The sequence below is a fragment of the Diadema antillarum genome, unplaced genomic scaffold (assembly GCF_040938485.1).
Source record: "Diadema antillarum isolate AM-2024a unplaced genomic scaffold, OU_Dant_1.0 seq00001617_RagTag, whole genome shotgun sequence".
Taxonomy (NCBI): Eukaryota; Metazoa; Echinodermata; class Echinoidea; order Diadematoida; family Diadematidae; genus Diadema; species Diadema antillarum.
The window spans coordinates 212,731-240,000 of record NW_027272329.1 but is presented as its reverse complement, the minus strand read 5'-3'; the positions used below and the strand labels follow the sequence as shown (position 1 = coordinate 240,000).

The following is a 27,270-nucleotide window of genomic DNA, read 5'->3' as shown; positions in this document are numbered from 1 at the left end:
TGTAACAGACATATCGCAGGTTACAGGCAATAGTGTAAACCAAGCGGCTCAAAGCTAAATCCGCGAAGCAAATATTACTGTAGGAAATATGATTTACCATCTCTAATTTGTCAGCTATTTTTGCTGTCAACAAAATATCTATTATTGAGTTAATATATTTCTTTTTTTATTTCTGTTCTGCATACAAAAAAGAGAGAAAAGGTTTTTATTGTTTGAATCACCTATTAACACGTTAGACATTGCACTGTAGACTCACTTGAGCAAGCTTAAAAACTGCATGGATAATCATCATTTTCACCATTACTATTATCAAAACTAGTATTGTTACAATAATGATAATAATTATAATGATGATGATGATGATGATGATGATGATGATGATTATGATGATGATGATGAGTAGTAGTAGTAGTAGTAGTAGTAGTAGTAGTAGTAGTAGTAGTAGTAGTAGTAGTATCATTATCCTTTTGTGCATTTTCAAGTGATTTCATGGAATATCCCATAAAATTTTTACAAAAGGAAGACAGCATGATTACATTCATCGCACAAGGTAATCATCCATACAAGGTAGGTCATCTGTCGGACAAAATAGGCATCAATAAACAAGCTGAAACTCATTCGAACTGCAGAGTCCCTAGTGATCATTGTGTTGTACCACTGTCTTCATCTATTCTGAGAAATGTTTATTCATACTCCATGCATGCCTAGAAGCAAAAGTGATCAGACTTACCCCCTAAGAAGAGGAAGGCATACTGCATACTAATGGCCATTTTGTCGCCCAGTCCTTCTTTCACCTTTATCATATCGCTGCAGGGGGTATAGAGGGCAGACATAATTATTGAAAGTAGTTTGCAAACATAATAGTAAACATTTATAGTAAACGCGACCTATCTACCATAGAAAGAAATTTCTCTACAACCATGCGGGTATATTCTCCTTTAAAGGCCCATTCATTCAAGTAAGCGAGCAAAAGGCACAAGCACACCGCGGCTTAACAGTGAGGGGCATTGAACAACGCTTATAACACCAGGCAGGTTAACTCGATTTAAATCAAGTTGCTCACGTCGTGGTGTAACTAATTAGAAGCACTGACGTTAACTGACGCACTTCTTTATAATATAACTTCTGTAAAATTAGGGAGGTCACAAGGCAACCGCTGTGCTATTTGAAATAATTAGCCTTGTCGAGAAAGGGGAGAAACCAAGAACAAAACAAAGCAGAAAAACAATAAATCATAACTAAAGCCCATCAGACTCGGTGGAAATAATGTGTGGATTAAAGCCAATAATGAGACTTGAGAGGGTATGACGTCATCTCCATGTAAAATGCTTCTTACTGATATAAATGTATCAACATTGACTCTAACTCATAAGATATGAAAAGATAGAAATTCTATAACTTCCTTATTTCATGTCCAATTTTTGATGAAACATCCACCATGTTATTTGTTTACTTTTACTCTATTCATTAGACCCCGTAGAGGGCATGGTGTGGCATTGCATCGTCAAGAAAACGAGTTGACTGTCCAGTTTCGATGGGACCATACTGCATGCAGTGACAGCGATTCGCTGCAACAAGAGGTAAACAAGTCACTTACTCGGCCAGCCGTGACGTCAGCTCGCCGCTCTTGTGAACGTCGAACCACTTGATCTCTTGATGCAAGATGGCGTCGAAAAACGCGGTTCGAATCTTGTAGATCTGCCGCTCGCAGGCTAAAGTCCACATAGATGTCTGAAATTACAAGGTGTAATTCATGGAATACATGTATATTATGTGTGAAACGTGCAGTTCTGTGATATCAGTTATAAGTATCAGCTTCTTACAATATTTCTCTTTACAGATGAAAGTAAAAACAAACTTATATTTGAGTACCCAAAAGTTGGCAGTTCCACTTCTGCGAGCATCATGAATAGACTAGTATTAGCCAATAAAATATGAATGCATAGATAACTAGACAAGAGAAAGATAGATAGACAGATAGATAGATAGATAGAGATGACTGACTGAATTGATTAATCAATTGACGATTAGATAGACAACTAAATGAATAAAGGTACATCATAAATGAATGAAAATGTATAATTTCCCACAAAATAATCACTCACGTTACATGATGCCGTGGTTGTTGCATCACTAGGGATAACTAATGACAGATTAAAATGTTGATACATTGAAAATAATTCCCGTGTATTCTTGATAAGATAATCAGAGAAAATTATTTCATGAGAAAAAGAAATACTAAAATGCGTGCGATCTTCATGAGCAATAATGTGATGGAATAATATTAGTTACCCCCTGCTTGTTCACGAAATACGGGCAAATATCTACGGTCTGGTGCCATATTCCATGAGGCCGAAGGCCGAATGGAATATGGCACCAGACCGTAGATATTTCCCGTATTTCGTAAGAACAAGCAGGGGGTAACGATTTTATCTTTTAGTGTAAGTGCTAACCTTCTTCTCGCTGATTTCCCCTCATGAATGATGTTGAAATCGCCGGCTGTCAGCCATGACCATGTTGACTTAGGCCTACGTCTCGCGAGCTGATTACTGTATGCGCGCATACAATGTACAAATACGTACAAGCCATAAGATACTGCAGTAGCCAGATACGTAAGTTGTTGTCGTTTATCAAGCGTCTAGTGGTCTCAGGTTATGTGCGTAATACGCTTGAGGACCACGCGCTGTCCATTTGTGTTGTACAGGATTAGCGCGCACTTTCCTATAAGCGTCTTTGGTACACGCGCAGCTAGCTGTGTAATATGACGTCATATCACGGAATACGGAATATATTCAGTGGTGGATTTAGCGCATGCGCACAATATGACCTTATCACGGAATACGGGATATATCAAAGAGATTTTCCGCAGTGACTGCTAGAGTGCGGAGTCTTCATACGCCCTGTACTATTGTTGTGTGAGCGCAAGGAGCACTGGATGGCAACGAAGCGGTAGGCTCACCCCTCGTGCTAACACGCTAGCAAACGAGCAACCGAGGAGCAGCCAAAATCAAGTGCGTACTCGCGTAAAAGTTCAGAAGTTCGCGTAATACGCGCTGTAGAAATGTATACTTAGTACGCAAAGTCCGCCATTTTTAAGTGGAACAATGGCGGCCCCCATGAAATCACTGACTCCATTGTAGAGTCCGCCCTCTAGTGGTGGGGAGGAGAAAAATCTCTTTGGGATATATTCAGTGGTTGATTGACCAATGAGATTACAGAATTCACGATCACTAAAAGATATTATACAACGTCCAATTAGATCCTTGTAATTTGATTGGAGGATTGTTGGTGACGTAATATTAAATAAGTACTCCATTCAACGCGCCGTGCAATTTTGGTTCTATTTTTGCGTGCAACTTGGTTCGATTTTTTCGTTCTATTCCACGGTTCGAGAAATTGCTCGGTACTGCGTGTACTGTGTGTTGCGTATTGAGGATCGCATGCAGCTAGCGCAGGTACGTGTGCGGTACATGCATGCGCGTACATAGGCCTACGTAGTGCTAGTGTACGTGTATGAGCGCTAGTATAGCTGTGACCTGTATCTACACTGATTGCACAAGCCAGAAAGAGAATCGCAGTGGATCCACATGTAAGTATAGCTATATTTTTCATACATATATAGACTTCTAGGCCTACTTAGACCAAAAAGATCTACTTGGACGTTGTATAAATCAAACAGTGTATTGCCTTTACTCGTGCAATGGAACGAGATTTCGCACTCGGTGAAAGATGAGGCGCACTATTCAACTCGGCTTCGCCTCGTTGAATAGAGCGCCTCTATCTTTCACCTCGTGCGAAATCTCGTACCATTGCACTCGTGACCATTCACTATTTGTATATTATTAGTTACCCCCTGCTTGTTCACGAAATACGGGCAAATATCTACGGTCTGGTGCCATATTCCATGAGGCCGAAGGCCGAATGGAATATGGCACCAGACCGTAGATATTTCCCGTATTTCGTAAGAACAAGCAGGGGGTAACGATTTTATCTTTTAGTGTAAGTGCTAACCTTCTTCTCGCTGATTTCCTCTCGTGAATGATGTTGAAATCGCCGGCTGTCAGCCATGACCATGTTGACTTAGGCCTACGTCTCGTGAGCTGATTACTGCATGCGATGCGCGCATATACGTACACGTACGTACAAGCCATAAGATACTGCAGTGCAGTTACTGTAGCCAGATAAGTTGCTGTTGTTTATCAAGCGTCTAGTGGTGTCAGGTTATGTGCGCAATACGCTTGAGGACCGCGCGCTGTCCATTTGTTTTGTACAGGATTAGCGCGCACTTTCCTATAAGCGTCTTTGGTACACGCGCAGCTGGCTGTGTAATACAGTATCATGACGTCATATCCACGGAATACGGGATATATTCAGTGGTTGATTGACCAATGAGATTACAGAATTCACGATCACTAAAAGATAAATACAATAATGGTTATTAGAAGATATATCACGGCGTTTGCTCTCACCTGCAAATACCCCATGGCTAGGGATCCGAATGCAATGTAGGTAAAGATCAGGGCGTATTCTGCCATCTGGTTGTCGAACTCTCTGACGGGGTCGTAGTTCGGGTCCGGGGTCGTCATATCAGTCTCGTTGGTCGTAGCGTTCGCCCCGAACTGGACGAACTCGTCGACGAGGTTGCCGAAGAAAATGTTGAGCACAGGCCATGCGGCACCGTGCACCATCGCGGCCAGCGAGCCGATGAAAATGAGAAGTCCATCCAGCGGTGTCGCGTAGCGATACTGGAATGCGCATGTTTGGCATGATCAAGAAGAGTAGCTATAAAATGGAATCTCTCGACGTGTTTTAACACTTTTCTTTATCAATGATTGTGCGTCTGTTGGTTTTGTAAAGTTGTTTGATGGGAAGTTTGTTATAATATATGGCACTTGGTGTATATTTTTTTTTTCTGAGAGGGCGAGATTGTGTGTGTTTGTGTGTGCTGTTTCTAGTGATATGGTTACTCGTCTTCTTGTTCTTGCTGTCTTCATCTTTCCTCTTCTTCATCTTTTTCTTCTTCTTCTTCTTCTTCTTCTTCTTCTTCTTCTTCTTCTTCATTTTCTTCTGCTTCTTCCTGGTATTGTTTTGGTTGTTCTTCTTCATCTTTTTCTTCTGTGGGCAAGGGGCGGCATGGCATTTGAAGAGTACCCCATTGTAAACATACATCTCAATCATTCGCTGTCACAATCCAAATTATTCTTTGAAACCAGCAGTCTTCCATGCTTCAATGATAAATAAGAATTAACAAAATATTTTTACTGTCCATACAAACATAATGTATGAAAATATACATGTGATAGATATCCATATATGGAAATATTGTGGACAAGTGTAATGTTACTGACCGTAACGTTCTACTAACCATGTTTTGGGGGTTTATCTAAAAGATTATGGGTTGAACCGCGAATGATACTTCCTGCAACATTATTCATGATGCTATAATTGAAATTAATGCGACTATTTGTTGCAGCATCTTACATTATTTTTAGCAAACCTTTTTTTTTCAATTGTCAGACATTGCTTTGTTTCTCAAGTCCTTTCTGTAACGTTACTTACCGACCTTTTAAGTTACCATGGCAACTCTGATATTTTTTTAATTGTATTCATTATTTTCTATCTCATAAACCTGAGAAGGATGAACGTGTTGTAACATGATTGTGACTTTCTTTCTTTCCTTTCTTTTATGCATCATTGCAGCTGGCTGGTATATCACATATAGGAATTGCAATTGATTAATGTTCTCCATTTTTCAAATCTTTCCCCGTGTCTATGGAAGCTGGAATGTTTAAACCCTAATAGTACTTAAGTATTCACGTCATTATCACTCCCATGTCTAAATTGCTATTAGAGCAACTGCTATAGTGTGCAGCATGTGGTTACTTGTTCTCATTTTATCACACACATAAATGCATGTGAGAAGAATCTTCTGAGCCCCGAGTAATAGTCATTCTCTTTTGTTTATCCTTACTTTTGGTCTTAATTGTACCCGTGCTCCTCATCCTGTTCCCCTTACCAGGCTTTTGTTGGGACCTACACTCAACAAGCTTTGCTTTTTAGTAGGTTCCATCGTATTTCTCTTCGCATCCTTTACTTTGATTGAAAATGACACATCGACCGTTATGTATTACTTTGGTATTCCTATTTCTTCATGTATATATCCAAGCTGGACATTCTGTATTATATTTTGTTATAAACCATGTATTTTCCATCGAGAAATACGAAAATAAATTGAAATTGAAAATTGAAAAATTGAATAAATAGTGATTTAGTACAAGAAGCAAATAATAAATGTAAATTTGCTGAAATGTAACGTTACCATGAAAACTGTGAAAACCCTAAAGCAGATTTAAGAAAACAATAATGAACATTCTTCTTAATACTCAAGTATTATTGTAAGGTCCATGCACATTGGCAGACAGCACGAAGTACATTGAACAATTACCGTCACAATATTTCCCTCTTTTTTGTCCTCATTTCCCTTGCTCTTTCCAATACTCAGTACTTCATTTTCAGGCCATCATCATTTCAAGCATAGATTATGAATACTAGTAGTTTAATTGCAAAATGAGCTAAGCACTATTTCTAAACATTTCAAAGTCCATCATCAGAAAAAGCAGAATGAAACCTTTCAAGTAATACCTGACTTGTGACATGACAAGCCATATTCTAGAAGTTGTGATCAAAAATATTCTGTGTACATGTGTATTTTCTAATTATTACCTCCGCCAAGGGAGGAGGTTATGTTTTCGTTACCGTTGTGTGTTCGTTCGTTCGTTCGTTCGTTCGTTCGTTCGTTCGTTCGTTCGTTCGTTCGTTCGTTCGTTAGTTAGTTTGTCCGTGTGCAAAATAACTCAAAAAGTAGTTAACGGATTGGAATGAAACTTGCAAGAAAGGTTGAGAATGACACAAGTAACAAACAATTAACTTTTGGTAGTGATCCGATAATTTTGGGGGAATTTATGAAGGATTTTTAATATTTTGGCAGGTAGGGTCAATGAACTTGGGAGTCCAGGCTGCGCGTATTTGAGGTTTGCATGCGCGCACTAAAGTGCGTGCTCTAGTTTCTGTTAGGGTGAGGCGCGCCGCCGTGCAGCTGAGGGTTTATGACGTAACAAAGGCTTCTATATTGGGAAAAGAAGGCAACTTTCAGCACACAATGCTGTAAGTACGTATGGGTGGAAATCACTGATATCTCTATGGAAGAACAAAAACGATTTGCATGCTTGGCGGAGGTCTGCGCTCTCAGAGTGCTTCTCTAGTTTTCTTTTGTTTTTAGCAGCTTTAAACACAAATATCTAGCTCTTTTTGCGATAAAACTCTTCATACATAGGCTTATGATGTGCGGTCGCTGCTACATATTTCCCTTCAGAAATATTCCTTTTATTTGACATTACCAGTGGTGGTTTAATAACAAATTTGCATGTTCTGTACATTGTGCTCTGCTGTCAGCAATGTTGAAAAAAAAAACATAATCATCAATGATCTTATCTTGTACTGACATGTTGAAAAATCAAGAAATATAACCAAACCAAACTGTGAGCATAAGCTCCATCGAAAACCATCGGAGACATATAGGATCCGTCTATATTATCTACAGAGGAGCGTGAAAGACATTTGTGATTTGAATCTTCAGTCAACATCCAATAGATATTGTTTGATTGAACATAGAAACAAACAAACATAAATAAATAAAACGTATTTGCAAATTACTCACCAGCCGTGTCAAGGGAACCTTCGGCCCATCTTCTTTAGGAGTATCTTCCTTTTCTTTAGGAGTATCTTCCTTTTCTTTGAGAGTATCTTCTTTTTCCTCTTTTTCAGTCCTGAGAGAGAAGAAAGAGAGAGGGAGAGATGGAGAGGATGAGGGAAGGGGGAGGGAGGGGCGAAAGAAAAGTCATTGGTTATTTTCTATATGTGAAGAGTCTAGTGAAGATTATTCAACAATGCGCCTGTTCAATCAAAATTAACCACAGGTCTATTATGCCATCAACATCTTTCAGACAATTGATTACGTTTGATAAGTGGAGACAGATACGATTAGTATTGGTGTAGCATTGACGTCTGTAAAGTGTGTATGTGTTTGTGTACGTATTCGTTCGTTTATCTGTTTGTTTGTGTGTTTTTCTGTGAGGTATAGGGATCTTGGAAAGCAAAATTTCTCCACGGGCCTTGAACCTTGAATGGGTAATCCTTGAAGCAACTTTTTTTTAGTAGAAAGTTAAACTGGTTCGGTTGGTGTGATGACGACATTCGTTTGGTCGATCACGGTGCTTGAAAGTGTTTTTACCATTGATAATAATTCCAACAACAACAAAAAAGAAAGAAATGACATTCGTAAGCAAGTACAGGTACATGTACAACTTTATCTGTCATGCTTGCATCATTTCGGACCTAACAGCAGGCTCCAACCTTCTGATGATTGGCAGGGTAGCCTTCTAGAAGGTATCAACAGTAGGTGCAGTGACGGCATTGCATGGTTGGTAGAGAGAGTTTGTGAAAGTTAACCTGAGAATACCACAGCACGTAAAAGGGATGGTATATAGGTTTGGCTGAGATGGGGATTCAGGCTTTACTTTTTGCGAGATAATTAGAAACCGTTTAAAAGAAATATTAAAGAGCATACCCTTCTAAGATAGATTGAATTAGTTTTAAGGATTTTTTGTGAAAATCGAATTTGAAAAGGCCGAAATATCGAGAAAAAAAACAAACAACAACAATAATGTTCTCCTAATAATAGGTTGGAACCAATCTTTACTAGGACCACTTTGTTATTGGAAAACTTAGCAATTTCAAACCCGATTTCCATCAGATAGACTTTTAATTCCTCTTAGAATAGTGTGCTCTTTAATATTTCATTTAATTGGTTTCTCATTATCTCGCAAAAGCTAAGACCTGAATATACCCATCTCAGCCAAAACTATACTATCCCTTAATAGTGTCTATGAGGAATGCGCGTTGTAGTAAAATCGGTCCGTCCTAAACGGGTTAAAAAAAAATAATGGTTAACATTGCTTACAGACAAAGGTGAGTATGCGTGATACAATGCCATTATCCCCGAGACCCTCCAATGAACAGATGTGGTGAATCCGCTTTGGGTTTGTCTTTTCAATGTTTGTTTGTTTGTTTGTTTGTTTGTTTGCTTGCTTGCTTGCTTGCTTGTTTGTTGTTGTTGGGTTTTTGTTTTTTTGTTGTTGTTTTTTTTTTGGGGGGGGGGGTTGTATTCAAGACGCTGTGTGCATTCCAATCTACCGGTTATAGCCTATTGATGAATTAATGACTTTGATAATGATGCACTAAAGTGATAGTATAGTATTGGTGGAGATGAGGACTGCTGTCCTTATCTCCGTATTATAATGAGCGAAATCAAGAAACCACATATGAAGTAGGACGGCCATTTTGGAATGGCTGAGACATCCAAAAACAAAGTAAAACAAAGCAATCATAATAAAAGGTGGGTCCTACCTTTTATTAGGATTGCTCTATTTTGGATATCCCTGCCATTTCAAAAGCAATTTTCGTCAAATAAACGTTGAATTCCTCTTGGAATTACATGCTCTTTCACATTTCGTAAAGAGGTTTCTCAAATGTTATCTCAACAAAAATGTGAGAAATCTGAAGGTATGTCTCAACCAAAACTATACAATCCCTTTAACAACAATCGAACATAAGTCATATAGTTCCCATAACATGAAAATATCATATATGTATCGTGCACTTGTATGAGGTTATAGTTATTAATTAGTATGCTTCTGTCGCTGAATTAGAGTGGAATTATAAGACGCGATAAGCAGACAACTAGATTAGTCTATAGATCCAGAAGAACTGACCACAAACATTCAAGCGCAACGACAAGATTTTCTAGCGCGAGTAGGCCTAATGTCCAGTTTCAGTGGTCACTCTCAATTAAACCCACTGGTCTACGTGCAAATCCGTATTGATTGCCTCTCATCCCGCACCGGTCATTATCTTGCCGTCCTGTCAAATGTAAAATTATTGAAAATGAAAAGGCATAGCCGGCAGAAGACATTTTTTTTTTTTTTTTTACCGTTCTACTTATGAAATGATTGAATCAGTAAAATCATTTCGTCATTTATTACTCACCCTGTATCAGCCATGATTCAAAACTTAAGCACTTGTGGAAGAGTTAAAAGTTGCTCCCCTGTTAAACACCTCTCTTCAAAGTTACCTTCGATCCGACCCATCCATAATAGTTTAGAGTAGACCCAGTGTACATAGTTTAGGCTGATTTTACTGCACCCATACCCAACGGGCACCCTGGCGGGTCACTACCCACAGTGTAGTTGGCTAGACTATCGCCGCCAATACAGAATCGAGTTGTAATAGCTAGCTATAGGTACCCGTGTATTGTCTGTCGGTGTTTTTGCTCTGCACATCACAATACATCGCGAGTATGAGATCTCCTCAAGATCTTGTCCTCCACTGGCCTTTATTACGTCATAATCACGCAGTTGCCGGTTGCCAGGCGCTAGGCTATTTCTATCTTGCCACAGATGACGCTTCAAATCTTAATACACAGTGCCACGGACAGTTTATTAATGCCCCCCCCCCCCTTCTCTCTCTCTCTCCCTCTCTTTCTCCCTCTCTCTCTCTCTCTCTCTCTCTCTCTCTCTCTCTTTCTCTCTACATCAGCACTCCGAACTCTCCGGTGTCAACGAACTACATGTCAGTAGTATTACTGTACTGAACGTGTTTGTAGCATTACTGGTTGCAGGGTCGCTCAAATTGTTAAAAATCATTTCAAAAATATCTTTATTTTTCAGTGCCTGTAACCAGGTAACATGATATATATCATTCTTCTGTTAAAGATTGAAAACTTTTGATTAGATTACTTGATTTTGACAAAGTTCATATCATGTCGATATTTCACGCCAAATGTGAAATTTTGCTTTGTAAGAGTACATTTTTGTATTGAACAATCATATATTTTCACTTTTCATATAACTTTGTCAGTATTTTTTTCCATCGACTTTTACAGATATCTTTGTATTTCCCTCTTATCATTTCAAAGATATCTGAATAAATTGTAAAGCACGTTAGCAGTGTCTATGTAGGTCCACAAGTCGATTATTCCGATGGTGCTTCGAGTAATGAGGCATGATTTTACGGTATTCTTAGCTTAAATATTTGATTTTAAGGATGGAACTCAGTTTTTTTAATCAGTTTGATTTTTAAGTGATTATGTTCCAGTTGTATATCACGAGTTTTTTCCCAAAATACCAGCTGATATTTAAAACTACAAAAAGCATAAATTCACCTTATTCGGTCACTTTACTGGCTTTCGGCAGTTTTTGACAATGGGCATGTCAAACTCCATGGTCCACAGGTAACGACCAATCTACTTCACATTCATTCTGGCCAGGATTACAAGGTCCCAACTGATGTGAGAACCATTTTTACATAGAAACAGATGAAGAGTTTGTTCGCAAAAACCGATAAGTCCATTTTTTGAAGATTTTGAAGTACGGTCTCTGTCATAAAGTACAAAGTAATACCTTTTAAATGATATATTGGTCATTACATATAAAGGTACATTTTTGAAATTATGGTCAAAAGAAGCAAAAATTCTCTTATCATTCTCTTTATTTTTCTTGACCTTTAATCGCAAATATCTCCATTTGGCAAATATGGACTTATCGGTTTTTGCGAACAAATTCTTCAGATACTCAGACCCTCTAAGCTGCTCAAACTACTCGTGGTTTGCAGCATCAATTGAAAATATGCGATAATAATATTTTACCGACAGACAGAATCTATAAAATCAAATCGATAATAGTATATGGGACCTATACAGTATAGGCCTGGCCTATAAAGAAATACAGGATGGACGACATCAAAAATGGTGTCAGGTGCAAATGCCCGAGGATCTTTATTTTCAACCCTGCTGCTTGAACAATCCCGATTTACGAGGGGATTTCACAAGACTGACACAAAAGACTATGCCCGTTTGTTACCTCTCGTAACGTAATTCCAGCATTAAAAAAGGAACATAATTATACCACTATCAGATTAAGCAAGAGTGGCATGAATGTACAAATTCGATATTTGAATTTATAGGGCCTATGTATTACTTTAAATCAGGGACTTCCAAAATATGAAGAAAAGATAACTCAAAGGATTATGCCATGAGTCTGGTGCATTGGAATTGTCAGTGCATGAATCAACTATTGTTAGGCAAACTGAAGTCCCTTCCCCTCCTCCCACCCCCCCCCCCCTCACCTCCCGGTTTTGGGCTGAAAGACGTTAACATATAAGACGCAACACCTGCATGTAAACAGAACATTATATCTAGAGGATAAGTTAAAATGAGTGTGTACTGACAAACTATCAATTCAATTTTTGAAAAAGTCCGTGTGTCCTATAAAACTTATCATCATTACTAGTAATTTCAGTTTTAGAGGCGAAACTATTTGAATTGAATCTGTATAACAAATATAAAAAGTCATGTAGGGGCCTATATAGTACTGTTCAGAATTTTGCGTTTCAGTATAAAAGGAGGGAGGGGGAAATTTATTGTTAAAGTTTATTATAGGGTCACAGAGGGTCAATGATTTCACCCAATATCTTGCTTTTTTATCAGTCAAGACGGGAAAGTTTTTATGATCGGTTTTACACAGAATGGATAAAAACATTGTAGTCCCATACACCCGCATATCTGTGGTATCTGACATGCACCATCCCATCTTGTTTCCTATAATTCTTTTTCTTCTACTACTTCAACTTCTTCTTCTTCTTCTTCTTCTTCTTCTTCTTCTTCTTCTTCTTCTTCTTTTCCTTAATGTTGCTTGATCATTCGATCGGCACTTTGTCATTAAATTTTGTCAACAAATAAAATCAATCTTCTCTGGTTTGCAGAATCCTTCGTTAATATACCCTAATTACATATCATACCTTATAAAAGTAAAACTTACGTCAAACGAATCACATCCTGCATAATACCTGGCATTTTACCCTTCCTCTTGTTTTAATTATGATATTATACAGAAGTTCCGAGCAGTTTCCTAACTAGAAAGCTTTCAGAGTGAATACAAGAAGAAATGGCAAATGTAACAATCAATGCCTGATAATTTCTTACACAATAATAAAAAATTTGTATTTTAAAAACAATTAATTGCAATTACTCTTGCTCTATTATCCAGGATCGAACTCTTCTATGATAGAGGGCGTAAAAATGTTGTTTGTGGTATAACTTGGTGTTCGGGCCTTGTATTATTCTGGAGTAAACTTAACTTGGAATGGAATGATAGAGTTTTACAGCAGAATGAAAATGGTAGGAATTATTCTACTATCACAATCCACATGTGGATGGTGAGGGTACATACTTTCGGTTGAGGTATATACTTCAGGTTTCAAATGTTTCTTATAATGACTTTTTTTTTTTAGATAATAAGAAACCTCTTACGAAATATTAAAGGACATATAATTCTGAGAGAGAATCAAAGTTGATTTGATGAAAATTAATTTTGAAATGGCTGAGGTATTCAAAATAAAGCGATAATGATATAAGGTGGGACACACCTTTCATTGGGAATGCCTTGCTTTACTTTGCTTTTGGATACTTCAGCCATTTCAAACCCGATTTTCATCAAATAAACTTTGAATTCCTTTTAGAATTATATGTTCTTTAACATTCTACAGAGTGGTTTCAAAGTATCTCGCAAAAAAAAAAAGTTAAAAGCGGAATCCTCACTTCAACCGAAACTATACTGAATATTGACACTTACATTCTCAAACTGTCCTTCATGCGCTGGTGGTGAGCTGCCGTCTGCTAAGATGTAATATGAACCAATAGTTGATGCTACAGAAGACGAAAATCGGCTGTTCGTCGCCCAAAGAATTAGATCACTAGCAACAATACTAGCGTGTATGCTATCTCCTGACCGACTGTAGGCCTGTTCTCTACGGCTGCCGGGTCAGTGACGGTGATACAGCGTATTTAAATTTGTTAGTGGATACGACGGGGATATTTCCAAAATAGCGGTCCGAGTTATCCTTTTGACAGTAATTTCTATACCGAGGTGTGAAAGCAGTATTTACTGGGATTTTCAGCGGATCTGAAGAAAACCATTATGCAAGTCATGGCTTCCCTCTTCACAGTAGATGAGAGTGTACTGTACAATGCCGTGAACGCTCCATCGATTTTGTTTTATCCATTTTGGAGGCTATTACGTAACAGCTCTCACTATACTAGGCGACCACGAAAGACGCTCGCGTGCGACAACAAACAGAGCATTTGTTGAGGTATTTATAATGCTGATCAGTGCTTCGATCAGTTTGTCAGTGTAGGTCAGTGAGAATTAAGGCCTACCGTCTTCGTGTTTTTAACGAAACTGCTTCAGTACTACTCTAGCTGCTGGGTATACATAATGCACCCATATTGGATAATCTGCTTCAGTACTACTCTAGCTGCTATGGGTATACATAATGCACCCATATTGGATAATCTGCTTCAGTACTACTCTAGCTGCTGGGTATACATAATGCACCCATATTGGATAATGAGCTCAATGCGATTTATTTTACCAATAAAACGGAGAAAAACAGAGCAAAAAAGAAAAAGAAAACAGTTCGATCGCAGTTGAAACGTCACTAATTCTTTCTGTACCTGGATTATATAGGATTAAGATTAGGAAACCCACCGCACTGCCGGTCTCATTCACATGGATAAGTCCGTCACGTGGTCTCAAAATAATTGCTCGACCTGAATGCAGTTTCTTGTTCCTACCGCCACCCTCCCCCCCCCCCCCCCAAAAAAAAAAAACAAAAACAAAAACAAAACACTAATATGCTTCACAGCAAGGGTGAACCATGGAGGTATGTAGCTAGCTCCATTGATGAACAGTTGGTAGAAGTTAAACTATAACGATGTATTACTTCTTTGCTTCATTAAGAATAAATGTAATATTTATAAAACATAATTTTACGTTTTAAATCAAATAAATGTACTCCCAATGTGTAAAAAACAAACAAACAAATTAAAAAAAATCCGATATTACATGTGATCGATGTATACGTATCAGCGATTTAATCTTACCAGCGATTGGTTTGAGTTAATCCGGTCATTACCCCGAACTGACGGGACATCGACTCACTCCATCTCTTATGCCACCTTCTCACCTATCGTATTTTCATAATAATAATATGTAGCTTTCCTCCCCATTTTGTCGACCTTTATTTCATTTTTCCCATCATCAATTGCAGGGGCGGATCCAGGAATTTCGTAAAGGGGGGGGCGCAAACAATGTTTCTGATGCTACTTCCGGGTTTCATCACATTTTTTCTTTTTATTTCTTTTGTTTTCACAACAAATAAAGAGGGGGCGCACGCCCGGTGCATCCCCCCCCCCCCCCTCTGGATCCACCACTGAATTGTGACATTTTTTTTTCTGAGAAATACTCTGCAGTGTCACAACCACTCAAAGTATACCCCCTAGCTGGCCCTACAATAACCTCGGTATAATCGTATCTTGGATGATACGATTGACTTCTCAATGCCGACGTTCTGCAGTGTGAAAACAAGAGAACGACAGAAGCAGAACCATATGGTCTGAAGAAAATATTAATGTAATTCCCGAAACTGTAAAACCAGATTTTGTTTCCTTTGTTAGGTGACAAAATCACTAATCATGCAACGAGTTCATGCATCATGATTATTCAATGCCTCATATTATCGAGAAAGGGAAGGGGAGTAGAGAGGAGGGGGTGGGGAACGGAGGGGGAGGGAAAAGAGGAGTTGGATTAATTCTTTTCAAATTCCCATCAAACTGCCAGACAAATCAGTACATCTACCTATAGGCCAAGCACAACAGCATGCAGACATTCACAGACGACAGAAACGAGCATACCTCATAGCATTTAGTAGACAGCTTTCTCTAGCGCCTCTCTCTCCTTCTCTCTCTCTCTCTCTCTCTCTCTCTCTCTTTCTCTCTGTCTCTTTCTCTCTTTTTCTCTCTCTCTTTCCTTTGTGTTCTTGCTGCAGTCTCCTTTAATTTTGTTTATCGAAGCATGCTACTTGTACGAAGAAAAAAAAAAACTTGTTAACCTTAGTGAAAGGCAGTAATATCGCATTCATGGCAGAAGAAAACAGTACCTACATAATATAGGGCCTATGTCTTGTGGCATTATATAGATGATGACTGGTGGGGGAGGGAACATACCGAATGTTCCACCCGAAGGGTGTGAAATGCTATCGAGGGAGGTTATAAGTCCCGAGATGAAGACGAGGGACTTATAGACTCCCGAAATAGCATTTCAAACCCTGAGGGTGGAACGTTTGGTACATGTTCCCGACAACAAAAGTCATCATCTGTTATATTATATGGGTTAGTCAAATTACCACACTTTCGTACGCATTACAATAATTGGTCATCTGCTCTTTTCACATTGTATGGAATAGGCAAATTTATCTTGTCGATTGCGTGAAAAATATGATCGTTCAATCGTTTGGTATCGTTTGTCATTTGTTACGTGAAAATGTTTTCCCATGGCAGAACATTACAAAAAATGTTCTGCCCATGGGCGAACATAACGAATGTGCTTCCATCACGTGACTGCGTTTAGCCAATCACCAACCGGTATTTGACTAATTCATTTAATATAATGCTTTGTGTTCTTTAAATGCTTTAATCTATGACTGCATACTTGCGCTACATTGACCGTACAGAAGGGGTGGGATAGGCCTTTGCTTTTAATACACATTTTCCTTGTTATGTCAGTGTTTCATGTGGGAGACAATGACTTTTATGACGCACTTTGGATTTAGCTCGGACTCGTGTCAACTAGAGTTATTACGCCAAACGACAACAATAAATTCATAGTCCTAACAAACAGGTACTCTTTGTTCTGTAATGGCAGATTGACAGATAACATCAAGTAAGACAACACAAAATGCATCGTCCAAAAGTTCATACAAACCTCCGCCCTCCCCTCCCCCCCCCCCCAAAAAAAAATACAAAAAGAAAACGTCCAATGCACACATCAATACAAAAAACCCAACTCTTTGAAGAACACATAGTATTGGATTGTCAGTCAAATACATTGTATGTAACATTTTAATGAAATTATAGACTGTGAGTGACATGATAATAAAGTGAGCAATGTACATAGTTTGAAAATCATCTTTGGTGGCATCGCATATTTTTTTCACATTTTGACCCGAATTCACGAAGGTGGTATAATTGAAACCATGGTTTAAACCATGGACAATATGTATGGGGCGCCAAGTGTCGCATGGCCTATTTCATTATGAAATTCGTCATTTCGTCAACAAAATGACCATTAACTTTTGTTGACGTATGTGCATGTGTGAGGGTGTGTGTGTGTGTGTGTGTGTGTGTTTGTGTATGTATGTATGTATGTATGTATGTATATATGTAATGCGAACTATCAGCAATCTTTTCCTCTCCTTGGGACCTTCGTTACATAAATGAACCTAACGAAATGATAATTTCGACGACGAAATGTTGTCATTTCCGTTACGAATGATCATTTCGTCGACGAAATGACTATGATTTCGTAACGAAAAAGGCCATGCGTCACTAGGCGCTCCACATAAATTGTCCATGGTTTAAACCATGGTTTCAATTGTACCACCTTCGTGAAATCGAACCTTTATGATTATGTAAAACTTTCACTAACATCTTTAAAATTGTCTACTGCATATGTATAAGACATGTTGAAGACATGACATGCTGCGTCTAAGTATTAGGCACAATACATTTAAACGTATTTAATACATTGTATTCTTGCAATATGCAAACAAAGCAACAAAACGACATGTATTATAAATTGTTATAATTTCAAAAAGATGACGATTATCTTAATACTCATTTCATGGCACAATGATGATTTTTCGTAATTCCTTCACGTTTCAAGCAATCTCGATAGTCAGAGATTAATTTGTGTTTGTATGTATATGTGTGCAGATTTTGTTTTTTGTTCCTTTTCTTATGTCTTGTGTCTAATAATTCATCCCAGTTTGAATACATTAGCCTATAAGCTCATGGGACTGTTGTATAAGAATAAGTGTTTGATTTGATTTTTTTTTCCTTTTAATACGATGATCAGTTACAATCCTGCAGATTCCTTTAACGATGAATAAAATTGCAGCATTCAGCATCAAGGGCAAAGTTGACATTCGTGTAAAGTATGCTCATTGTAGGCACACAAAATGATACAATCAATTGCATCTGAAGTATATATATATATATATATATATATATATATATATATATATATATATTGATTATTAGAATAAATCATTTCACATCAGTGAAGAATCGATCGACAGCCACTGCAGCATCAAATCAAGATCTTTCACGAGAGTCATTCGAAGGATTTTAGAACAAGAAAAACTCTGCTCTTGCGCTTTGCCAAGATCCTAGAATGAAGTGCTCATATCTATATCGGAAACAAGTTCGAGAAAATAATATTTTTCTCCATGTTTTGCTGTCCTGGGCCACATTTTATCAAAACATAATCGATTTTAAACTTCCTTGACACACAGGCCGTCACAGACTTATGATTGAAATCAACTTTTATAATCAATTATAACTGTTCATAAAACTGGGCCCTGGTTTACAAAGTTGAAAGTTTCTGGTAAACGCTTCTTGAAACGTCACTTATAATCGCTTATCGAAGCCAACCTTCACCTATGTATTTCTGACTCCCTACGAGGAATATCACTATTGAAGCGGATTTTTGTATGAGCACAATACACACAAACAAATATTTACATTATATTGGTCCTCTTAAAACGACTCGAGGTATCAGTAAATACCTGGTATAGGGTGCGTATTCTTCGAATTTAAAGCACTACGTAATCTAAGATGTACTATACTTGTATTAGGACTTAAATATAATATGATCTCTATGAAGCTTAGAGAAAACATGGAATCTCCATGGCAACGAAATTCCTCTATGGTGGAAAGATATTTGACAGATAAACATGCATGTAACAAAACAGAAACAAACAAAAACAAAAGTATGAATCGGGCTTGTCTGCGGAGATTCGCACGTATCTTTGCACCTGTTATACGCTGCCAACTTGAGTATACTCCCAATTGCAGAGTGTAATTGGCGTACAAGTATTCCACACGATTTATGTAATTTCACATGATGTAGTAAATAAATCGATAGTGCGAAGTATAGATTTGTGGAAATTATTGTGGTCCTTGAGTTGATAAAGCAATACTCTGAAATCCCCAAAACACAATGCGCTGAACAAGGATGATGACATAAGGGGCTCACTTCTACAGTATTCACTAATAGCGCGATGAAATTCCATGACAATATCACTTGCTTGACAGGTCTTGCGTAACATTTGGCAAGTTCACCTGTGTAGAATGCATGCATAATTTCTTTTGTTCTGCTTCCTTGAGCACCTTATCATGAAGTTCTACTGGGAATCTGCTATGTCATCATCCTTGTTCATTGTGATTTGTTATAATTCTGGATTTCAAAAACTCATTCCTCTCATTCCTCATTCAAGTCGACATATTCTGAAACTGTGTAACCAGTATAACCAATTTATAGATGTTCAAATGCAAAAGTCTAAAAATCATGTGGAGATCTGTTTTGATTGATCCGGCATAATGAGAATCTTCCGACATTTCGAGGTAGCGCATCAATTTTGTTCCCAAAGTTCATTGCATCGCGTGATGAATTTGTACAAGTTCACCAAACCAGTGAAGACATTCGCTTTTTCCCGTTAAGCTAAAAGTGCGAAGTTTTGTTAAACCTCGGTTTCAGCTGCTGTTCTATCTTTTTATATACACCGAACTTAAGCAACGGTCATAATGAATCATATTATCAATTTCGGTTTTCTCTCCTTCTCTTTCCTCTCCCCTTTCTCTATTTCTCATATTCATCTCGATCTACATCTTTATACCTATCCATCTCTATCAATATATGTTATCTCATTTTTTCCTATTTGCAGACTTGAATTTATATCCCTTGTTCTCCTTGAGTCCGAATGACGTGCCGTGGTTGCTTTGGTCGAGAAATACAATACTCTTTCGTTGAAATGGTATCAGAGGTGGAACCATGAAGTGATATCATTATGTTCTCCCGCGTATAGGGATCAGCTCCTTTAAAGGCCCTTAATGGTGAATCAGTGCACCTGAAAAGAATCCATGAAACTCGTATGATTTCGTCATGCACTGTTTTCTTGTCTGCTTGTTTGGTCTTTTTTTTGGATCATCACTCAGTCAGCAGCCCGCCGGTCAGAGTGAAGTAGTGACCTTTGGCCTTTATCAACTCCTCGTGACTTCCGCTCTCCACGACTACGCCTTCCCGGATGACGGCGATGACGTTGGCGTTCTTGACGGTGGAGAGGCGGTGGGCGATGACAATGGACGTTCGATCCTTCATGGCGTTGTCGAGGGCTACTTGGACAATCTGAGGGATATGAAAGATAATAAGAGAACATGATTCACTTTCGGTTCCTTTTGTTGTCACACGCCCTTTGTTCACATGAGGGAGCTTTAGATTTTCACCACGCGGACGTTCAAAGGAAAAATAATGTTCCGTGCATGCGCAAATTTGCTTATCAAAATCGATCTCGCGTCGTCTAAGTTTTCACGGTTGGTTCTGGGCCATATTTGCGAGAAATCAAATTCGAGACGCAAGAGAGAGCTTCTTGATGCAATGATCAAATGGGGGGCATTTTATTTTGTATAGGCTACGTCCTCGCGTAATCTAAAGCTACTTTCCAACACGACGCAGAGAGAGAGAGGGTAACAGCCAATGCAATCATCGTCTAAACATCCGCGTAGCAAATCTAAAGCTCCTTATAGGTCCCCGAGGCGCGGGGAAAGTCAAACGCCGCAAGACTTTCCCGTCCAGAACCATAGTGTGGACGCTTGCTGGGACTTGTAGTAGTAGAAGTAAAAGTAGCAGTGGTAGTAGAAGTAGTAAAAGATGTGTAGTAATTTTTTGCGATAACTACCGTCTACTCTACCACAATTTATTCTCTTGAATTACCAGGCACTAGCACTCATATCTACTGGGTTATGAAAGGCAGAGCAGGAAAAATATAATGCCCCCTGAAAAAAATGAACCCGAAAATCCCTTCACGCAGGAGTTCCTGCATGGTCACTTATCCGAAGCTATGCCCGACACATTGCGAAACACGTAACATCGGTCAATTTAGTGTGTGATCTACTTTGTCGACCATTGAGCATGTAAACTCAACAACGAAAAAGACAATCTGTCCGCTATCCTCACCTTTTCGCTCTCCGTGTCCAGAGCCGACGTGGCCTCGTCTAGGAGGAGGATGCGGGGGTTCCTGGCCAGAGCTCTGGCGATGGCCACTCGCTGCTTCTGACCCCCGGACAGCTGGGTTCCTTTCTCACCCACCAGAGTGTCGTAACCCTGAACAAAACAACAAAAAACAACTGTCATTATATTAAACGGTGCGTTTCGGAGTGAAAACTTTGGAACCTAGTATCCTTTGACAACAATCGTCCAATCAGTATAAGTAGGTTCGAGACTCAATAGAAGAAGGATCATGGATACCGGAGACAGCTGTTGATTCATAAATTCAAGCGGTATTGTGTGATTGTTACCGACTATTGTGTACAAGGCTGTAATACACATGGATATAAACGTACGTAAGCACGTAACAGGTATAACAATATAATGTTTAAGTATGTACAATGTGATATATTGATATATTATATGCATACATCGTATACTTGTCAGTATGCGTGGGTGTCAAAATACGCGGTGTGGTTTACGTTGCATTCTTTATAATCATTACAAACGTTACTGCCTACAGTATTTCAGTTTGATTAACGCGTCATCCGGTCAATCACTGAGGACACGCGTGGTCAACGGTGGTCAGCTGATGACGTCACACTCTTACCGTTGGAAGGGAGGAGATGAAGTCGTGGATGTTGGCCATCTTGGCCACTCGCTCGACGCTTGTCATGTCCATCTCTTCCTCCACGCCATACTGGATGTTCTCCTTGATGGAGCTAGCGAAGAGGACTGGTTCCTGGCTCACGATGGCCATGTTGGCTCGTAGCCACTGGATGTTGAGGTCCCTAACCGACATTCCGTCCAAAAGCTGCGGTGGGACAGATGACAACGAAAAGTGATTGCCAGCGAGGAGGGAATGTATTCCCACATAGTCAAAAAAAAGAGCAATAAGCACTGGATTTCTCTCTTGTCTCCTCATCGTAGACCTTTGTGGAGGCCTATCACGGCTTATGCCGTCTGAGGCTAGCTGTGGTCGCTACATCTACAACATCATCTTAGAGAATGTGAAGAACTGATCGTCGCCCATAGTTTGACGGAAATTTGTTTCTCTCAAATATTCCAAAACTTATTAATTTGACTCTGCACCAAGTTCAGTCTGTCTCGTGCGAAATTTTGATATTCCAAACAGATTTTGAAGAGCCCCAATCGCTTTTTTTTAACCTACCTGGGCCCTGTTTTATGAACAGTTATAATATTATGATTGCTATCATAAGTCTATGGCAGCCTGTTTGGTAAGCAAATTTATAATCAATCATATCTTTTGATAAAACGGTGCCCCGTGGAATTATTCTTTGGTGGAATGAAACTTAACGACACAAAACAAAACAAATTGAAATTGGCTTCTGCAGATGGAATACATACACATGTCTTTCAGCTCTTGTTGTTTTTGTTGTTGTTGTTGTTGTTGTTGTTGTTGTTGATGATGATGTTGATGTTGTTGTTGTTGCTTCAAATGGTGACTTTCTTTTTACTACCTGTTTCTATAATAAAGAGCGGACCATAATTCTTGAGGGGATTTATGTCCACCAAAATACACAATATGATCGAGGGTCGAAGAGCTAAAAAAAAAGGAAAGAAAAGAAAGAAAGTTTTAGAAAAACGTACCACTGCTCCGTCCTCTGGATCGTACATTCTTTCAAGAAGGGAGACCAGCGTACTTTTGCCACACCCACTTTCGCCCACCAGGGCCACTGTCTGCCCCGGCTTGACCGTCAGGGAGAGCCCCTTGAGCACGTTGATGTCTGGTCGGGTCGGGTAGGCAAACTTGATGCTCTTGTAGTTTATCTCCCCAGACAGCTTATCCTAGAAGGGGTAAATATGATATTAATCATAGACTTTATTATGGAGACATTCCTTCAATCAATCGGGGAATAATGGTGTTTAATGAGAAAAAGAATACACTGATGATGATAACGATAATCAAACAACAAATCATCCTCAAATCATCATCACCATCATCACAACATAATCGCCATCATCATCATCATTATATCCATCATATTCATCATTATCATTATCATCATCAATCATCACCGTCAATCATTATTTTTACCACCTTAACCACCATCATCATCATCATCAATCATCCATTATCATCCATCATCATCATCATCAATCATCATCATCATCATCATCATCATCATCAATCATCAACATCATTCCTCATTCATCATTCATCGTCACCAAATAATACTTACTGGTTTGGCGCCCGCCTTGGAGTAGTTATCGATGCGAGGTTCGGTGGAAAACAGATGGAAGAGGAGGTTAGCGGAGTGAGACGCCTTGGCGTAGTCGGGTAGGAAGGCCATGGCCTGCCCGACCGAGATGCCAGCAAAGGCCACTCCAAATATAACTCTGGTGGCAAAGTGGAAGAACACAAGTGAAATGCGTTCAGGAAACTTAGCATTTACATTTAAAAAAATCAACTGATAGAAAATGACGAACAGCAAATTTTGTAAATATCGCAAGTACGTAATATAATTTGCATTGTTGAATAAATCGGTCTCCACTAACCTGCTTGCTATTTCAGTTTCGTTTTGACCACCTATAACTTTTTTTTTTACTTTTGTGCATGTATTTTATGTTTTTATCAATGTTATTGTGTGGTAAAACAATTAATTTCATTTTATTTCTGCTCGTTAACGTTACGCCTTCTTAATAGGTACAATGGGTCAAAAATGATGAAATGATACGGGCTGTTATTGTTTGCCCGTTGGTCTCATTTTCATCTGAGAAGATGGCTGAATAGCCCATATTCAGCTGCAGTAGCTGGTCTTCCATGGGGCCCAGTTGGGTGGATATAAGGACTTTATAAAATGATCTTGTCAACAGAAGATGGCGCCATCAATGTAAACAGAGGTTTTCTTTTTGCAATGTCGTTTTATAATTACATCTCTATCACTGCCAAATAACAAGTCGTTCATACGCCTGGGATCAGGTGGAACAAAGAAGGTACAATTATCTTGTCCCAGGATATACACAAACCGAGCGGGACTCGAACCCAGCGTCTGTGTCGTAAGAGCCTAACGCCTCAACCGCTACACCACAGTACTCCCGAAGTGAACATCGCACAATCGACTTAATTCATTATACGTGTACTTACTTGAACACTTCATCAATCGTCATGTCTTGGATGGAGACAAGGTAGCCACCTAGCCGGAAGGAAGCGGCGTAGATGAAGAAGATCATGGCTTGCGAGACGGCAAAGGCAAGACCGTTCACCTGGCTGTTGATCTTACCTTGCCTGCATTTTTAATGATAGTAGTACATGTAGTAGTAGTAGCAGTAGTAATAATAATAATAATAATAATAATAATAATAATAAAAATAATAATAATAATAATAATAATAATAATAATAATAATAATAATAATAACAATAATATCAATAACAATAATAAGGCGTCAATCATTAGTCTATCTTCATGTTCACCAAAAACCATTTCAAAAAGCGGGGCTACCACTCTAACAAATCACATATATTGATACAAACTACAAACAAATTTTCGATATTTTGCTACACGAAACAGCTAAACTTTTTTTATTCAGACATGTACGGCAAATTTTTCATCTTAGAATATTTCAACACATTAGTCTGCGTGACAACACTCTAAAAAGGAGAATTTCAACGCACATAATTATCATCTAATGAAAAAGATCCACTTTGTAAGTTCGTATACAGAAACATGTTCAAAAGCATGATGAGAATGTTCCAGAAACACCAGGTAAAAACACTTTCTTCGCTGGCACCTAATCATCATTTTCGAACCACTTTATGAAATGTACATGTCTATTGAAGCGCGTGCTAAATTCCATAATGCCTTGAGAAAGGACTGCTAACGCACAATATAATATTTCTTTAAGCGATAATGAACTTTGTTTGAATGACCACAGCATCTCTGACTTTACATTACTAATTCCTACACACTATAGCGGCCTGTTTCACTCAGAGGGTTTCGTTGATTGGAGAATTCAAAGCAGCAGCGAGAGAACAACAACCAATCGGCTGCATGCACTGAAATTGATGCTGCGGTGACCAGCCACTGTCATAAACTTGCAGCACGTGCCAAATTCCTAGCTCTATTAAAGAAACAAGAAGCATATTTTAGATCGCAAGACTGGAATTACAAGCAATGCGACGAAGAAGGGAAAAGCAATCCGAACGAATCTAAAATATTAGCATGTGATCGGTTTAACCCTAAAAAGACTGGGGGGCCTAAAAGCCCCCCCCCCCCCCTCGACATTTCGCGCGATTACTCAGCAACACGCAATGCTCTCGCCGCGATGCTCTATGACTTTTTTCTTTCGAGTTTCCCGCACATTTTGACACCAAATTTGTGACGCCCGGGGGCACGGTTCTGAAGTTACATAACCTTTTGTACATGCACGTGAGACCGAAAATGGCTCAAAAATGTGATTTTGTGTACAAAGTCAATACAAATTGAGTTTTTCACATGGTTCATATAAATATGCTTATTTTTACTCTCAATGGCTAAAATTAATTTGTTTTAGTAGTATTATGCTTCAAAAAGGGTCTGCTACAAATTTTGATGAAAAAAACAACAAAAACAAAAGGTCGAAAAAACACGGAAATACATAAGAAATTCATAAAACAATGAAAGAAATAAGAAATTAATTTTGACACTGAATTTTTTTTCAAGTACATGTGCTAAGAATGCCACAAAGAATATTTAGACCCAAAATGAGCACTTTTGGAGCTTTATTTACTGATTTAGATCAAAAAGTCTGATTTCTCGCATAAATTAGCGTAAAATAAAAGAAGACTATTTTGGAAAATTTAAATATACGATCTTGTAGATTATATCGCACACTACCATTGTGCAAATTTCCGCGGCGATCGCGCGATCCACGGCCGAGATCTTAAGGGGGGCCCTTTAGCCCCCCCCCCCCCCCCCCCCCCCCCAGTCTTTCGAGCTACCAAAATAGCCCAGTCTTTTTAGGGTTAATACTCTGTACTTTACCTGTAAGGAATTTCCAGTTGCTCGGCGTATTTCCTAATCATCGTACCCTCGAGATTCAAGGACGCCACCGTGCGGACATTCTCGATAGATTCGGCGGCGATCTAATCACGAAAATAAAATAGGAAAACAAACACATCATGATGTGCAGACTGCGCATCAACGGTTGACTTTTTAAAAAAATCGCCATACAGACTACTGCATGCTCTACTAGAATCTACGGGACAACCGTTTTACTCGCTGACAGACTGTGAAGTGATCTTATAGTATCCTCGGCATTATCATTGTTACAGCTGATGCTATACTCTAATAATAATATTACGGCTATTTTGTTTGTGAAATAAGTTCTTAGTGCACTCGATTTACAAGTGCGCATTTTATATCAACCACGTGGAAACTAGGAGCGAAAAGCCATACCTTGTGTGGGAATAAACAAAATAAAAATCACAACAAATTAACATCAATCGAGATTGGACATAATATACATGTATTATCCGAAAGTTGTGGGATCTCAAAGTTAACTGTAGCATATCAGTTACGCTGGTCGCAGCCAAGGAGACAGAACACGCAGTCCTCGGATAATACTGTTTATCAAGAATGTATCACAGAATTACTGTGCGCGCACATGACAGATCCCGAGTCACTTCTCACAAGGACCACTGATGCACATAAACCAGATGAAGTCGGGTTTAAAATGGCTGAGACATCCAAAAACAAAGGGGTCCTTATAAAAGATGGGGCCAATCTTTTATTACGACCATTTTGTGTTACTTTGTTTCTTGTTTTTTCTTTTAATCCCTCGGACATTCCATAACCGATTTCACAAAATAAACTTTGAATTCCTCTTAAAATTTTAATATTTGGTTTTTAATTCTAATCTTGTAAAAAGTTACAATCTGAATCCTCATCTTAAAGGGATGGTATAATATTGGTAGAGATGAAGATTGGGTTTTTAACTTTCTGTGAGATAGCAAGAAACCACTCAAGAAATAATACGGAGCATATCATCTA

General features: G+C 38.7%; 2 protein-coding genes across 2 annotated transcripts in view; both read right to left on the bottom strand.

The window, feature by feature from the left end:
• LOC139711145 (ATP-dependent translocase ABCB1-like) overlaps window positions 1–10,118 on the bottom strand; it is a 35,895-nt gene extending 25,777 nt beyond the window's left edge. Inside the window, exons 1-5 of the mRNA XM_071623063.1 lie at window positions 10,105–10,118; window positions 7,718–7,826; window positions 4,470–4,745; window positions 1,598–1,731; window positions 731–807 (exon numbers count right to left, since the gene is read on the bottom strand). Coding sequence (XP_071479164.1) covers window positions 731–807; window positions 1,598–1,731; window positions 4,470–4,745; window positions 7,718–7,826; window positions 10,105–10,118 — 610 coding nt within the window. The remainder of the gene's footprint in view (window positions 1–730; window positions 808–1,597; window positions 1,732–4,469; window positions 4,746–7,717; window positions 7,827–10,104) is intronic.
• A 6,951-nt stretch (window positions 10,119–17,069) lies between these two features.
• Window positions 17,070–27,270, bottom strand: part of LOC139711144 (ATP-dependent translocase ABCB1-like) — a 39,317-nt gene continuing 29,116 nt past the window's right edge. The window contains exons 19-25 of the mRNA XM_071623062.1: window positions 26,263–26,363; window positions 24,385–24,525; window positions 23,480–23,636; window positions 22,887–23,084; window positions 21,886–22,089; window positions 21,246–21,392; window positions 17,070–20,417 (exon numbers count right to left, since the gene is read on the bottom strand). Of these exons, the coding sequence (XP_071479163.1) occupies window positions 20,220–20,417; window positions 21,246–21,392; window positions 21,886–22,089; window positions 22,887–23,084; window positions 23,480–23,636; window positions 24,385–24,525; window positions 26,263–26,363 (1,146 nt within the window). The 3' untranslated portion in view covers window positions 17,070–20,219. The remainder of the gene's footprint in view (window positions 20,418–21,245; window positions 21,393–21,885; window positions 22,090–22,886; window positions 23,085–23,479; window positions 23,637–24,384; window positions 24,526–26,262; window positions 26,364–27,270) is intronic.